The sequence below is a fragment of the Penaeus japonicus genome, unplaced genomic scaffold (genome assembly GCF_977035675.1).
Source record: "Penaeus japonicus unplaced genomic scaffold, GWHDUDI00000001_assembly GWHDUDI00000020, whole genome shotgun sequence".
Classification (NCBI taxonomy): Eukaryota; Metazoa; Arthropoda; class Malacostraca; order Decapoda; family Penaeidae; genus Penaeus; species Penaeus japonicus.
In genome coordinates, this window is record NW_028234422.1 from 33,400,469 (window position 1) to 33,417,968 (window position 17,500).

The window sequence follows — 17,500 nt, forward strand, 5'->3', positions numbered from 1 at the left end:
CGAGCACAATGATACAGTGGAGCTCGGGAGGATGTTGCAGCTCATCCTCGGCTGCGCCGTCAACTGCGAGAGCAAACAGCGTAAGTATTAGTGTTATGTATTTATAAAACTAAAATAAAGCAAATATGTATATGATTTGATAAATAGAGTAAAAAAATAACTTGGGGTTGTCCCCACAAATGTCAAGCCGTTTTGCCATCTCATCAGCCGAGACTTTACCCCAGGTTGCACCGTAATTAAAAGCAAATAACGCCCCCCCTTCTTACTCGCTCCTTTGCAACCTTATCTCACGTACCAGACTCGACAGTCCGGTTGGGAGGAATGCACCTGTGTTTCAGGCTTGTTGAGTACCGAGCGTGCAGTCTCTGCCTAGGATTATTATTGCTATTGTATGCGTTTTTCTTCTTATTCTTCACATAATCCAGTTAAATCACATTACTCTCTAGGTCTAATTGCTAATATTACTCTCTTGGACTTCTAGTTCACCCATTCCCTTGTTTAGGAGCTCTGCCTTACGGACTCACGGAACTGTTTGTTTTTTTACTGCCGCCGAAACGAGCGCTTTCCCTTGACGTATTTACACATGATGCGGTTGGATAATGTGCAAATCGTTTATCTTTCTGTTTATCAGCATGGTAATTATTACTTCACCACGGGTCTGATAAATAATCAGGTTAAGCAAACGTTGAAATGCTAGAACTTGCATCAAACTATTGGCATCCATTGTCAGTTGCGAACCCGTTTTGTTCCATGTATGTGACGAGTCTGGTGTTGAAAACATGATTTTCTATATCATGTCTTTGAATCGTGTATCTGATTTCTTCTAATGTTTCATCCATTGTGAAGTAATATGAAAAGGGATAAGCGTGGTGCTTTTTCGACGCAATTTCTGAAGTGAAATGCCATTTGCGTGTGCTGTTCTTGACCATGGCTTTGCCCCCACAGAGTACATCGAGGCCATCATGAACATGGAGGAGCGCGTGCAGAAGGTGATCATGGAGGCCATCCAGGAGTTGATGCTGCGGGAGAGCTCCCCGGGGATCCTTGGCGCCGACGGCGACCCGCGGACGGACCTCGGGCCCGCCTCCTTCCACCCGCACATCAAGACGGTCCTAGAGCAGCTGGAGGCCGCCACGCAGACCAAGGACGAGATGATGCAGCGCTGCCTCGAGTTGGAACAGCAGGTGGGCGCCGCCGCCGATATGGCCTGCTCTCTTTCTTCTGCACTGTGGCTCTTTGATTTGATCTTTCTGCTCAGCCTTCTCTTTCACATCCCTGCTGCGTGTTTTCCCCTTTCCTCTCTTTTCTTCCTTTAACTATTCTTCAACCTGTTCCTGTCCCTCCTCTTATCTCTCCCCTCTTTTTTTTCCTCTCCCCTCTTTTTTTTCCCTCTCCCCTCTCTTTTTTTCCCTCTCCCCTCTCTTTTTTTCCCTCTCCCCTCTCTTTTTTTCCCTCTCCCCTCTCTTTTTTCCCTCTCCCCTCTCTCTTCTCTCTCTCCCCTCTCTTTTTTTTCCCTCTCCCCTCTCCATCTCCCCTTCTCCTCTTCCTCCTCCTCCTCCTCCTCCTCCTCCTCCTCCTCCTCCTCCTCCTCCTCCTCCTCCTCCTCCTCCTCCTCTTCCACCACCTCCTCCTCCTCTTCCACCACCTCCTCCTCCTCCTCCTCCTCCTCCTCCTCCTCCTCCTCCTCCTCCTCCTCCTCCTCCTCCTCCTCCTCCTCCTCCTCCTCCATCTCCACCGATCTTGAGCGATTTATTTCTCATTCATAACTGTCCCCTGCAGCTCTCCGTGCTGAACGAGGAGAAGAGCGGCCTGGCGGAGGAGAACGAGAAGCTGCTGAATCGGCTCGACGCCCTGGAGACCGGCGGAGACCTGGGCACCTCGACCCTGCGCTACAAGGACCTCAAGAAGCAGATCGACGGGCTACAGGATGAACTCTACAAATTGGAGACATGTAGGTTACACGGGCGTTGTCCATCGCGCTGCCGGTTGATTTGTTGTTTTTTGTGGTTAATTCATTTTTAGATATCAGTAGCTCTGGCATAGGAATTAATCATTGCGATTGGCTGTAGGCATTTATGCAATCACAAAGTTTTTTTCTGCACAAATGTGTGTAAATACACTTATCTGCATACACATATACATTATGCGCACGCGCACACACGCACACCACACCACACCACACCACACCACACCACACCACACCACACCACACCACATCACATCACATCACATCACATCATGTCACATCACATCACACCACACCACACCACACCACACCACACCACACCACACCACACCATACCATGCGCACACACACGCGCACACATGCGCACACACACATGCGCACACACACATACACACACATACACACATATACACACATACACACATACACACATACACATACACATACACATACACATACACATACACATACACATACACATACATACATACATACATACATACATACATACATACATACACACACACACACACACACACACACACACACACACACACACACACACACACACACACACACACACACACACACACACACTCACTCACTCACTCACTCACTCACTCACTCACTCACTACCTCACACCACCTACACCACCCACACCACACACACATCCATTCATTTAACCCCACACACATATCCACAAAAGAATGATATAGATAAAATTAAAGATATATAGACATGTAGATTGTTCATGACTTAAAAATTACTCTTTTTGTCCACAGCCCGAGATGAATACCGAGATTATTCGTAACTTAAAAATTACACTTTTTGTCCACAGCCCGAGACGAATACCGAACGAAAGCAGAAGTCCTGGAGAGAGAGAACCAGGAAGTCCAGGCACGAAATGAAGAACTGCAGCAACTAGCAGATGAAGCTAGATCACTCAAGGATGAGGTATGTTGTGTCCTTTTTTATTCCCATGGCTTCATTTACAACACACAGCATGTGTATAGAGAACCCACAAAATTGTATGAATTGGAAATTATTTGGATTTGTACTATGAGATATGGAGGCCATAAAGATTTAATTTGATCTACTCTAATTACTGTTATGGGCCCTAAGAATGGACTTAATATTTTTGGCTATTTTAACCTCACTTTTTTTATTATTTTCTATTTGGGTCTATAAATTGGCATACAAATACTATTGTGCATACATTGGGTAGACTTACTCTTTGTTAGATAAATGGGGGGAAAAAAAAAAAATACATATTATGATATTCTGTTACTAGGTTGATGCCCTGAGAGAGATGAGTGAACGAGCAGTAGTCTATGAGGGCACAATGGAGACTTATAAAAAGAAGTTGGAAGAGCTGAGTGACCTCAAGCGTCAGGTCAGGATCCTTGAGGAGAAGAATTCAGATTATATGCAACACAACATGGAGCTGGAAGAGGTACTGTTTTTTCTTCCTCCCTCTCATTTATTCTTTCCTTTGAATGATTTTGATATTTAACATTTTAAGAGAACAAGATTTCTGGAATGAATACTTTGTTTTGTTTTGAAATTATAAATTTTGGAGGTACTTGCATCAGTTCCTCAATTCATCATGACAGGTGTTTTGTTTTGCAATGATAAATTTAAGAGATACTTGCATCAATTCCTCATTTCACCATGGCAGGAGGTCAAGAAGAGCGGAACATGGAGACCACAACTAGATCTCTACAAAAAGCAAGTTGCTGAACTGCACCAGAAGCTGGCTGATGAAGCCAAAAAGACAGATCGGCAGATATTTGAGAACAAGAAACTTGCTGAAAAGATGGAAGCCATTACTCAAGAAAAAGATGTAAATTATTTTTCCAACCAAAGTCTTTGTCATTTAACTTTAAGAGAAGCATATATTTTGAATGTATTTTTAAGTCTCTATTATTCCCTTGCAGTTCCCTGGTCTGTATTAATGCCTTCTTATTAATGGTCACCATAAACAGTATTATCATAGTCTGATGATCATATCTGTAACTTTCCTGTATTACAGATAAGATTGTGTTCATTGTGTAGTGATTTAAGTTTAATTTGATTTTTGGGAATAATGATTTGGTTTCATCAAATACTATGGAATTTTGTTCTGACCTGACTACAATTTCCAGCGACTCACAATGGAACGAGATCAACTCAAAGAAAGTTTGGAGGAGTTGAGGTGCCATATCTCTACACTGACTTCGCCAGACACAACATCTCGTCCTCCATCAGATCTCTCAGATGTTGACTTGCTAGAGGTTATTCCTCATGATATCAGGTAAAGGAATAATGGTAGTATTGTTTTCATATGTCATAATTCCAGCTCTTGATTCCTGATGGTGAGAAACCAGTTTCATATTGTTTTTGACTAATCTCATGTTGTTTTATCTGTCTCAAAGGAATAGCCTTGGTAATCCATATATGTTTTTTACAGGCAAAAGCTGATAAGACTTCAGCATGAGAACAGCATGTTGAAACAGCGTGCAGCAGAAGGAGATAGCTCAGAGCAGTTGCCAGTGCTGCAGACTTTGGTTTCTGATCTTCAGGAGCGACAAAATTCATTAACACAGGAGAACAGGTGGGATTCCAAAGGGGAGATAAACCAGAACCTTCCCATCCACAGACCAGGGTCTACAACCCCACCATCCAACTCCACTTTCTCCCTTCTTGATGCATACTTCAGTGTTGACCCAAACAGGAAAATGAAGTTGTTTAAGAGAAATTTGAAATGGGCTAGTGAGTCAGACTTACTAATTTTAAGACAGCCCAAAGGGCTTGTTCCAACAAATTTTTTGTCTTCAACACTACCACTAAAACAGCCTAGATCACTGCCTCCAATGCCAGTCCCTTCATTCACTTCTTTTGCCACCCAGACTTCTAAAGAGAGTCCCATTGTTATCCGTCATATTCATGAATTCAAAATGTCCCCTTCACCCACCAATGAAGACAGTGGCTGCTGCCGAACTTCTCCTAGCAGCTGTGAAGGTTGTGAAGACAGTGGTTGTACAGGGGGCCATTCACCAGACTATTCAGGAACTCTAGACTCTGGTGTGTCTGGAATTTATTGCGGTACACTGGAGTCTGGAGTTTCAGGAGTGTTCAGGTGTTTGAGCCCAGTAATTCCTTCAATAGTTGAAGAATGCACAACTCATCATGTGAGTGACATTTTACCAGCACTTGGAGGTCAGAGGCTTTCTTCCCCTGGAGTGATGCATCACTCTCATCCAGCACATACTTCCTGTATGCACTGTTGTTCTCCACATGCCTCTCATGGTGAAGATAATGGTGATGTTTGTGGTAGAGAAGGTAGTAGAGTTTGCTGTATCTCTCCTCTCCCACCACCAAGACCCCACACTGTTTGTTCATACTCTTCCCCATATCACTATCAGAATCCAAGTTCCCCTACACCAACATCTCTTCTTCCAACTTTACCTGGCTCACCACCCCTCTCTCCACTTCCTACTTGTTCTCCTCTCACACTTATTACCTCTTCATTTTGTACTGCTAGCACTGAATCATCTCAACAAAATGTTGTTGCTGGTCTGTCTTACAAACCAGCAAAGGAAGGAGTGTTACATTCATTCACTTTGAGCACATCACCCACTCCTGTTTCTTCATACAGCAACACAAGCCCATTCCCAGTGTCATCTCCTCAGGGCCGTAGGTCTAGCTCAGGGTTTTCTCGAACTTCACTTCCTCCTGAATCCCCTACACCACACAACTCTCCACGACTGCCAAACAGTATAAATGCTACTCGTAGCAGGGCGAATAAGACACCACTAATAACCACTGCTCTTGCTGACCAAACTGCTAGTATGCTTGATGTACCAGTTGCACAGTCAGTGTTAGTTGGAAGATCCTCTGTTCAAGAAAAGGGACAAAAACCACCTGAAAGGAATGTAAGTCAGGACAAAAATAACAAGCAGCTGGAAGATGAACCTCTTTTCAATGACACTGATAAGCATTGCTTGGATAATCACCAAAATACAGAAGATACTTGTCTTCAGTGTTCATCAGATTCTAGTGAATCATCCACAAAGCATAAAAAATCTCTAAAAGAAAATCACCCAGTGACAACAACCAAGAAAACATATCAATTCCCTGAAAGAAAAAGCAGCATCCCAAGAGGGAGAATAGATGGTTCCTCACGATTGAAGAGCACTGTCCCAGCAAATGAAATTGCAGAGGAATCTAAAGATATTGTGGATAAAAGTATCCCAAGCAGCCCAAAACCATCCCTTGTCCAAGAAAAGAAACCAGTGGCTAATTCTATAGTAGGATCACAGCCTACTACCAAATTAAACACTGATAAAACAGTATTAAGAAATCTCCCAAAAGAAGTTAAAATACCTGTTTCTGTTGAAAGGAGGAGCTCACCAAATATAAATAAATCAAGGGTTCCAACATCAATAGGCACAAGTAGTAAGGGAAATCAGTCTCCTAAGGTTAGCTTGGATTCCAAGAACAACTCTCCTGGAATCTCAAAGAAAAATGTAACAGATCATCTTCCCAGTAACAAAATCAACAATCATGTAAAGTTCCGTGAACCTATTGTTAGCCAGGTTAACCAAAGTGACCGTCCAGCAAATATTAAAAGTTATTCTCCAATGTCTCCAAGAGAAAGGATGTCATCACCACCCAAATCAACAGTATTAGCAGCCAATCAATCTAAAGCTGCAGTTCCAGTAACTAGCAAGGCAAGAACGCCAGTAACTGTCGTGGGTCAGGCAAGAGCAGCTCCAGTAACCAGCCAGCCAACAAGATCTAACTCTACATCGAAAGAAAAGAAGAATCCACCAGTAAAACTCCTAAGTGACACACTGTTCACTCGCTTTGTTGTCTCTCCTGAATATGAGAAAATGTATAGCAAGGAAAGATTCACATCTGACACTGACACAGACTTGGATACTTTGGAGCGCAAGTTGACTTTTGGAATGTATGATGCTCCTCTTGTGAGTTCTGAGTCATGTACATCAATAAGCCCTGATGATGCTGATGAAGATCCATCCGCAACTGAGTATTACACTGATGCTGAAGTTGGAGAGTACAACCCAAATCAGTATAAAGCAAACATTGATGATAACAAGAATATGAGCAATTTTACCAATGATAACCACCAGACAGCAGCAAATGATATTGAGGATGGGGACGAGGCTACATCATTGGTCAAGACATACAGTTTCTTTCGCAAACAGACCAAGCTAAAGAAACAGAGAAAACCTCAAGACAAAGAAGTACCACCTCCTATTAATGGTGGAGTTGTCAAACCCAAGAACAGAACAGCAAAGCATGTAGTGGCAGAGACTTTCAATGCTATGTTTACCCTGTGCACTCCATAATTACTATTATTATTGTTGGAATCCACATCTGAGGAGATGGTCAGCATTTTCTTTTCAGAACTCTCACAAACTCTCATATAAGATGCTGTCTTAAATTTGATGTTGTATTTATGCGACTAACCTTGATTGGCAAGCTGTTGCTAAATATTTAATGACATCCAAGCTGCAATGTAAGGCCACATTTGAGTTGATCTCTTCTTCAAAATTTTTTTCCTCTAGTCACACAACTTTTGGATGGCAGCATGCTTGTTTCTAACAAGGAAATATATCTTTTAATACAGAAACTCATATTCTTCATATTTTTTATATTTATGAAGTTGAATAAAATAGTAAGCCTGGCTTACTAGCGCCCATAAAACTAGTCATGTATGGTTTGTTTTAATTTCGAGCCATATGGTGCTCGTTGCATTTCTACTAGGCAATTTTATCAAACTGCAGTATTGTGCCAAACATAGACTTAATGTTACATTAATGCCTACCCTAGGTAACTTTTCATTCATAGTTTATGCTAGTTGTTTCTGCTACGAAGACACATGTGATTTAATGATATAAGTTTTGACTATTTATTCCTTCCATGTGTATACTAATGAATACCTCTTATGTTTATCTAACAGTTAAGAGTTATTTAACCTTTGGGATTTGATGTAATTTTTATTAATTAAAAATTAAGGCCCACTTACCCTTAACTTATCATTGTGTCACCCGAGGTTACCTAGGGCATGCATCATGTTGCACTCTCTTTGTTGAATGTAAAGTTAGTAGATACATGTGCAATTTTTGAATACTTAGGAGCTTATGTGAGCTTAGATTCTTTTTGCTTTCTAGCCTAGAACTGCAAGTATCATGTGATATAAAAGATACTGCAATATTGCTTTTCAGTTATCATTAACAAAGTATCTTTGTTGTATGACTAATTTCTTTTCATATTAAGTATGTGTTTTAGTTTTATATATCATACTGTATTTCATTATATTTCATAATGGCAGCAGTTATACAGAACCCATTTCTATATGGAGATGATATTCATTATCTTTATGATGTCCTCTGTATAGTGAGCTTTACAAGGTTACTGTACATGGCTCAGTATTGGTAATATGGGGTCTTCTAATACTGATTCTCTGATGTATTTGATAAATACAGAACAATTGACAAGATCTGCTTGTCTGATGCAGGTTGAAGTAGCCATATAGTTTAAAGTATTTTTGTGCCCCAAGCAGTTGTAAGAAATTGGAAATATGCCAGTTTATGCTGTAAAAATGTGAATGAGAAAATTATTAGATGAGGACAGACATGTGAAATGTGACACCTACTAACAAGTTCCATGGGACCAACGTTGTGCTCATTTGGACCTCTAAAATTAGGGTTGTCCTTCATCTCTAGGTTTCATATCAGACTGATCAGTGTTCTAGTCATGTAGATGTTAAGTAGGTGCATGTAGTTAATACTTTTGTGCAATATTTATTTATATTTTAACTTATTTTCTCAGATTGCAGTAAAACCCTCAAAAGTCAGTTAGGAAGACATTATACCCAGCCATTAATCTTTTAGGTTTGAAAAGATACTTAAAACATCTTTGATTTTATTTATTGATATTTTTTATTTGAAATTCTGTAAATTTAGATTTAGCATCAAGGGTCCTGTTTTACCATAATTTTTTTAGTCTTCAGGTGTAGAATGCTTAGTTATAGAATTCCAGAAAAAAATGTATATTCACGTCATGGTAATTTCTCTAGCATGGATGGAATGCTAAAAGGGAAGGTAAATACAGAACATGCACACTATTAGAACAGGTGTAGTGAACATCACACTAGAACACTAAGATGGTGCTGATATGATGCTAGAGAGGTTGGCTTTATATATTCAGAATTTTATTTTTTAATTTTCCCTTTTATTAATTTTTATTTGGCTGGAATGTGCGACCAAACATGATGAGTGTGTATTTGCTTGCTACTTGTAGCATGACAGTCAGTTGTTGCATGTGAACTACAAACTACCCCTTACCTTACCTACCAGCACATTGATTTTACACTCTCACTTTAGTCACAAGTAACAGAATTTTTTTGAGTTGTTATATTTTTGTTTACCTTATTAATATTTCTGAAAGTTACTTTGTAAATGTGAGGAGGATGACGACAGTTTGTGCTGCTCTTGGCTTTTTTTCGTCAGTTTTGTTAATACGTTGAGCATAGGTCATGGTTTGAAGGGGTGATTAGGCCATCTGATGTTTTATTTTAATTTGTTTTACTTTCATCATTAATGTTATTTGAGAACTTGAAGTAAATGTATATATTTTTAGCATGTTGAAATTTGATAAAAGTTCCATACTTCAATAACCTTGACATATTCAGTTTATGAAAAAGTAAAATGCCTGAGTATGAACCACATAATTTTTCTCATGTAAACATTTCAAATATATCCACAAATTCAGAGTTTGGTTAGCCATAATGTTTTATTTGCAAGAATTTATGTTTGATTGATTCTACATATCGTCTTTACACAGAAGGGAACTTATTCACATTTTTGTATTGCTATCATATGCTTTTGTTTTTGATGTATAGCTTGCACAAATCACAGATATTTATGTTTGATAAAATAGTACATAGTTTGATAAACACAGCAGGCAATATGTGTGGAGAATCAACGTTACCGTTATTATGAATGTTTTTCCAAACTTTCTATTTATGTTTAAAGAGAAATTACGCAGTCTAATGAAAATAATTTTTTAAATGTGACATTTGAAGAATTTATCTTTTGTCGGCTTTAAAAGACAAGAACTGTAGATGATGTTCTGAATGGGCACAGTCAAGAGTTGTCAATACATATATATATATATTTTGTTGTTGTGAAGCTCAACAAGCCCTAGCAATCCTGTCCCTTTTTTCTGTCACAAGCATCCTCAGTTTTCCTTTGCAGAAAGCTGAGCAATTGCTCTTTTAGATTAACTGGTAGAGGTAAGAGGTTAAGTTTGTAGTAGTCCCAACTGCTAGGTGTGCATTTTTTTTTTTTTTTTCTTTTCTTTTTATATATATATATACATATACATAATTTACATTATTTTGCATCTTTTTTTATATACTTCGTTTTTAAGTTCTATTTTAACTATTAATGTATAAAATCCCAAAATACAATTGATAATTGTGATTAATTCTGAGTTGTTTTATTTAATCATACCCTACCTTGGGGTTGCTTGGGCTTGTTTGCTTGTTTGCTTGTTTGCTTACTGCATCCGTTCTCTTGCTGTGCTCCAACTCATCTTTTCTCGCATACTAACTGTCTGTCCTGTCTGTGTTGTCACTCTGTATTAACTTCACTAAGACTACCCTTCAAAGTAAATATGAATTATTAATTTGAAGGTGCATGAAATAAATTTACATGTATATGTTATGTATCTATGTATGTATTTGTCTGTGTATATGTTTAATTATATGTGTATGTATTTGTGTATGTGTATGTAAGTATGAATGAATGAATATATTTTTTTTATTTTTTTTTTACACATATATATACAATATGCATAGGCATATGCATATGCATATGCATATGTATATTTATATGTATATATGTGTAATATGTTTAGAAAAGATAAATTTGAAATGATATTCTAGAGTTTCAAATTGAAATTTGATGGATTTTAATATTTCTCAAGCCCTTGATTTAAGGTACCCTATTGATTTCTTAATTTATAATTGTTATCTCTCAGGCTTTGTAGTATATTAACATAGATTTTGGCAAAAGTACTATATTAGAACATAGTAGATATTAATTTGCTTGCAATGATAGAAGTAATTATTGTGCTGAATCTAAAATTTGATTCTGCAAGTTTGATTCAGTGTGATATGTTGATGTTTTCAACTCAAAGGTAATGTATAAATAAATATGCTTAATTGCTTTAAACAAATGTAGAAATATGTAATTTTAAGTCTCGAAAAAGCAGTAGTGAACATTTATAGACTTGCCATTTCCAGTCATTTCTGTAGAATTTGATATGTGTGTACGTTTTAAGTCATAATATGTTACTAGAAAACAACAGAAAAGATACATTTCAGTATAATCTTGCTAATTGAAAGAAACACGTATCATTTAAATGCCAAGTGTTGATAAACAGAGACTGAGACTGCAAGGAACAAATTAAATGAGCTGTTTATGGATTACTACTAGATTTACTAAATATGCTAACAATGTGTGCATAAATTGCTGTGCTGCTGAAAATGAGGATATCAGAAACATGTTCTGTCAGGCCAAGGATACATACAAAGAGTTGGCATGAAAAAAGTCTCAACAGGTATTTGAATGTTATGGAGAATCCAACAGTTGAAGAAACATTTTGTCCAGAATTCTACTGGAGGAATAGCAGTTTCACCAATCTTAATTTTATGGAAAATTTGATAGAGTGAGAACTAAGACATTGATTGAAAAATTATTGTGTTATATGATGGCCAATACAATATCTCTCATTTGATATATTTTGGTATAAATAACACACAAACACGCACACGTGTACACACCTTCCAATCTTCCTTCCTTATATCCCTCCCTCCCTCCCTCCCTCCCTCCCTCCCTCCCTCCTCTCCTCCTCTCCTCTCCTCTCCTCCCTCCCTCCTCTCTCTCTCTCTCTCTCTCTCTCTCCTCTCCTCTCTCTCTCTCTCTCTCCTCTCTCTCTCTCCTCCTCTCCTCTCTCTCTCCTCCTCCCCCCTCCCTCCTCCCTCCTCTCTCCCTCTCCTCTCTCTCTCCTCTCTCTCTCTCTCTCTCTCTCTCTCTCTCTCTCTCTCTCTCTCTCTCTCTCTCTCTCTCCCTCCCTCCCTCCCTCCCTCCCTACCTCCCTCCCTACCTCCCTACTTCCTTACCTGCCTGCCTAACTATTTACCAACCTATCTTTCTCCTAAAATAAGTTTCTTTTGGATTTTTTCCCCCACAGTACTTTATAGCTGAATATGAAAATTTTCTTGTGAATACTATTCATATGGGGGAGGGGGGGATGATATAAGTGAAAATAGAGCATAGAAGATGGTTGATACTGAAAATTACTATATCATTATTAGCATGGCTCCTTTTCCATGCCACTATTTAAAGGATGAAAGTGTGTTACATTTTATCCAGTCATTTATACAGAAAGTTAAATAGTGTCTCTGTGTTTGTCTAAGTATTTTATTATAGCATAGTGATATATTATTTTATTTGAAAATATACATGTTTGTGAAAAAAATTATATAAAAGTACCAGCAATTTGTTGGAAAAGGGTCTTCATTGGCAGTTTGACTGTACGTTGTTGTGACCCATTCTAGCATTCCATGCAGCTGCATCATAGACATTTTTCATCAGATATGATATCCATGAGTGCAATATGTATAAGTAAGTCGTTGAATATCTTCGGAAAAGATATAGCATCAATATTTATTTCACCATCTAGAAAGTGTTGAGAATAGATTATTTATATTTAGTGTAATTCTAGATATGAAAAGGAACTTTGGTTTCACACTGATCAAATAGTTTGATCAGGTTGAAGGGTGGATCAGTGAATCTTATGAAATGTAAATATTTTGTGCTCATTTCCTCCTGAGTGTTGGGTGAAAGAGCTTATTATGTTGACAGTAAATAGATGAGACAAATAAGCAAAGCTGATACAAGATTGTGTCAGATGAGGAATATATGCCTTTTGGTGCTTTGGCCATGAGCAGTCATTTTACCATATGGTGCTGAGTAGTAATGGCATGGAGGTGAATGTGAATTATGCCAGATTACAACTTGGGCATGCTTTTGCCTCTACCAATATGTGTCATATAGGCAGCTTAAGGTGTGAATATTGTTTCAAGGAACCTGAATTATTGATATTTTTTAAGGTGATTCGTTTAGCAGAGGGAAAATTTCCTTTTTCCTCTGTTTTTGCCAGAGTTGCTTTGTTTGTGAATGAGAAGCTAATAAAAGCACATGTGTACTTGATATTAAGTGAAACAGAAATTGACGTATATAAAAGATGGAAGGAATGCTCCAGTAGATACAAGTCTCTATTCTGTCTGATGAATCGTAACAATGCAATTTGGGAAATTATTGTATTGTTGTGAGTACTGAGATAAAAAAAAGATGTGCTGATTATATATAGGAGTAGCATTCTTTTATGGTAACTGCTTTTACGATACAAGACACGGTACTAAATATGTGATACTTATTTAAAGTGTCCTTATGAGCCAAAAATGTAAATCTAATGTTTGAGATTTATATGAAAACAGGTTTGATTGATGTAAGACACACACCTTGATGTTTTTCTTTCAGTGGAAATTCTTCAAATTCTTCCTTAACCCATTCGCGCCGGATGATGTGCTGACACATTTCATGGTTTTTGCATCAGACGCCAGTGAAGAGATATCTGGGCAAGGCCAGTGCTCGGGGTGGGCGAGTGGGCAGCCCAGGCTTGTGGTTTGTGCACCCGAGAATCTAGAGGCGTTAGGCTTATGCGTTTGAAAACCCCAGCATTACGACCATACAAAGCCGGAATCGCCCCGGCATGAATGGGTTAATGTGACATTGAAGGATGTGCAGTATGAGTTGGAAGCCAGACAATCTTATGGTTATAGCCCATCTCACAAAAAACAATTTATCTATCTATTCTCACTTGCTAAGCTTTTCAGGACATATCCATTGGCTAGGAAAGTGTTCTTTTTCAGGTATATAATTTTTCTTAGAAGTAAAAAGAACTTGGAAAATACCATGTGATTTATGCATGGTGATTTATGCATGGTGTGGGAGGACAAACATTGTACAAGAGTAATGATTATGTTGAATGGCAAGAAATTGAGAATCTGAATTATAAACATACATTTTTTTTTACTGGTTTTGTGGAAAAATGGGAAGACAGTTCTAACAGAAGAGAATATCTTGTCACTAACAGATTAGTCTTTCAGGATACAAGAAGTATGTCTGCTGTGTCAATATGGAACCTTGCATCATTGTTTAGGGATTCGGGACCTGTGCAAACAAAAATTAAGGAGATTACAAAGGAGTGTTGGAAAGCACGATGGTCAGTGTGACTGAGGTGGTGACATTTATATGCAGTGTTGACTACTCTGTATGCATGAGTTTCATATGGCTGCAGGAAACCTATGTAAAGTTTTACAGAAGCTCTGAAAAACATTTATCAGTATTATACCGAAATTTATATCAAGTTGGTTACTCAGCTTTATAAGTTGAATTTCCTGATGGAAGTTTGCCAATATGTTTTTTTTTTCCATATAAAGATAACCTCAAAATGAGGCTATTTGTAATCCCATTTGTGATGGGGCAATAATTGCTCCTCCCTAATATTGCTCCCACCAAGAATGTAACAAGTGTGTGCAGCCTCCAGGTGAAAGATCATTCCGTGATGCTGTGCTTCTGCACTGCACCTCTTAGAGGCCTTTTCACCCGCCCGTTTCGGTGGGGTGATAAAAGGTGGTTTTTGTAAATTTTTTTACATTATTTTGACAAGTCAAGAAAAATGTGTCAATACAAATGCAACTGCAATAAGTATATACATACGTAACTACGTAGAACGTGGATTTAGAGGGAGTGATCATGATGTGATTGGGCATCATCCGGCGAAATATTCCCGTGACATGATATCACGTGACCCATTGTGAATGGGTTAATATATGCATTTGCAGTTATACCATTAATTGTGCACATAAGTGTGGCCAACAGAGCTGTTGGAAGATTGCTTATATGTTTCTTGTAGAATGATGTCCTATTGAGGGTAGTGATTTTCTGCTGCTTTATTTTTTTACATTTAGAATTAATTCCTGAAGTTGTGTACATCAACATGACCGACAGAGATGTGCAGGACTGGAATTAGGATCTTCAAAAATGGGAAGGTGAAAGGAATGGTAGTTATTGTATTGACTAAATGGGTGATTCTTGCAACAGATAAATGTTGATTTACTGTTGTAATACTGCAAAATAAATTACCAGCTGTATGTTAATTTATGTTACTTAAATTAAGAAGCAAGAATATTATGCTTTTTCTTCAAAGAATGACAGGTTTCTATGTATGAAAAAACAAGATGACACAAAAACAAAACATTTTGTGCTAGCACAGAGTTATTAATAGGCATCTTTTAGTACATAGAAACTTCTCTCAGTTATTAGATGACTGGGGCATGTAAAATACCACAATTGCAACACGGAGCTTTATCCAGAAAAGAAAAGTTTGTGTTAACACAAATCAGTGCTAATTCTGTAGCATGTGAATATTGAAATAATGATTGAGAAATATGTGTACACTACAAAAGGAATCAAAAAGACTTGGAAATACCATAGTCTATCTGCATAGTGGCATTATTTACAGACTATGTACAATATACAGTTTATGGAGTTTTACACCTGGCTGAAAAGGATATGTTTATCTAATATTAATTGGAAGCAGAATACCCCACTTCTCATGTTCTTCTGAATGGGTCTATGGAATGGATTATAAGGCAGTGTAATGTCTTTTTTTGAGACACTATCTAAAATGAAAATCAATCACAGTTGTGCAGACGAACTGCACCCTTCAAAGATACTAAATATATCGAATGCAACAAAGCAAGAGGTGACTATCTATCTTGATTCATTGGCTAAGAAAAAGAAAGAAGAAACAGACTTTTCTGGAGGAAGTTGGTGAAGAGTTTCACCTAAGATTGTCACCACATGTCAGGATGTGACATGTCTTCTTATATATTGATAACTGATATGTTATGCATAAGCATAAAAAGGAAGGGATATATAAGAATAGTCAGCAGTATTTATAACTGGTATGAATTTTCCAAAGATGTCATTAAATCATTTTGACAGCAAAAAAATTTCAGGCAAAAATATGTTCTGTGTTGGGTGCACATGGTCATCTCGCTGGGGTGTATTCACAGCTTGCTCACTTAGGCAGCAACCAGTCCAATTACCCATTGTGAAAACCCAATGAAGGCATGAGGTGATGTTAATGTCACCCATAAAGCTATTAAGCCTGTTGGCTTTATAGCAGGTACACACAGCTGGTGCACAGATATCTCGAGACGTGAGGCTGCACTGAACTTCTTAGAATGATTTTCACCCATTCTATTCAAAAGGGTGACAAAAAGAGTTTTTCGCTTTATTTATTATTATCTTTTGTTTTATCGAGCCCAAAAAAATGTGTATATATACAATTGTAACAACAATGTATATATGGAAAAATAACAGTGAACAATGTGTATATATGGTAAAACTCCATGACATCATAGGACATCATTTGTCGAGTTGATAACATTACAATGACGTGATATCATGTCATCTGTCTTGAATGGTTTGAGTTCATTCAACAGGACTATGGCATGGGCAGTATGAAAATTTATGTGAAAGAATATTATCTAAAGCAAATTCATGGTTGATTAACTGCTCTTTCTGTAATAATCATATCTAGTCCATGATTGAAAATGGCATGTTGCTCCTACCTGTGAGCATTGCCACAGTAGAAAAGGGAAATTTGTTTACGTAAGTGTTCTTATGTAAATGCTATGGCAATGACCGTCATATAATTTATCCCAGGAAAAATACAATTGATAGTGAATAATATCTCTTTGTTGTATATGTGCTCAGTCTTGTTACTGATTTCTGGTGATAGGACTGCAGACATAGAGGAGGTATATTGTACACATGTGAGTCTCTCTTTCACAGGGCACTTCCATAGGTATCTTTGAAAATAATTGTGTATTTTTATAACACAATGCTTCCTTTGTAGATGTTGGTTATGGAATAGTGGGATTGGATCAGTGATTTTCTTTTTTTTTTTCTTTTCCTACACAGTTGATTTAATAAAGTCTTCATGGTAAAATTATATCTGTACCCAATTTGTACATTTTAGTCATCTCTGGAATCGATGCTCTATATTGAAAAGAAATGGAAGATCAGATATTGAGTGATATTACCATGATAAAAGATGTTCTGTGTTCTTGTGTGTAAGAGCGTGTCTGTGTGTCTGTGTGCTTGTTGTATGTGATGTTCCAGAATCTAAGTGCTCAAATGTACTCCATTTTGAAGTCTAGTGTTACAACAACAATTTTTCACTGATATTGATATTATTTCAGTGAATAAGAAAGTACAACAGGTGTAACTGATATTTATTTGAAAATCTGGTACCAAAGTATTTGAATTCTTTTATCTTTCTCAATATGATTTTCTCTTTCTATATTTTTTGTGTAT

At 37.7% G+C, this 17,500-nt stretch overlaps 2 protein-coding genes across 3 annotated transcripts in view; both read left to right on the forward strand.

Annotated features, from left to right (window-relative positions):
* Positions 1-17,500, forward strand: part of LOC122261500 (protein Hook homolog 3) — a 143,573-nt gene that overhangs the window by 116,982 nt on the left and 9,091 nt on the right. For both annotated transcript variants that reach the window (XM_043029170.2, XM_043029169.2), the window contains exons 5-12: positions 1-80; positions 946-1,184; positions 1,780-1,951; positions 2,806-2,921; positions 3,259-3,420; positions 3,646-3,810; positions 4,112-4,260; positions 4,417-4,560. The exon at positions 1-80 is cut by the window's left edge and continues 1 nt beyond it. In XM_043029170.2, coding sequence (XP_042885104.1) covers positions 1-80; positions 946-1,184; positions 1,780-1,951; positions 2,806-2,921; positions 3,259-3,420; positions 3,646-3,810; positions 4,112-4,260; positions 4,417-4,560 — 1,227 coding nt within the window. The remainder of the gene's footprint in view (positions 81-945; positions 1,185-1,779; positions 1,952-2,805; positions 2,922-3,258; positions 3,421-3,645; positions 3,811-4,111; positions 4,261-4,416; positions 4,561-17,500) is intronic.
* On the forward strand, positions 4,567-10,466 carry LOC147469680 (uncharacterized). The gene has a single exon (XM_086548358.1). The coding sequence runs from the start codon at positions 4,685-4,687 to the stop codon at positions 7,319-7,321; it is 2,637 nt and encodes an 878-aa protein (XP_086404484.1). The 5' UTR covers positions 4,567-4,684; the 3' UTR covers positions 7,322-10,466.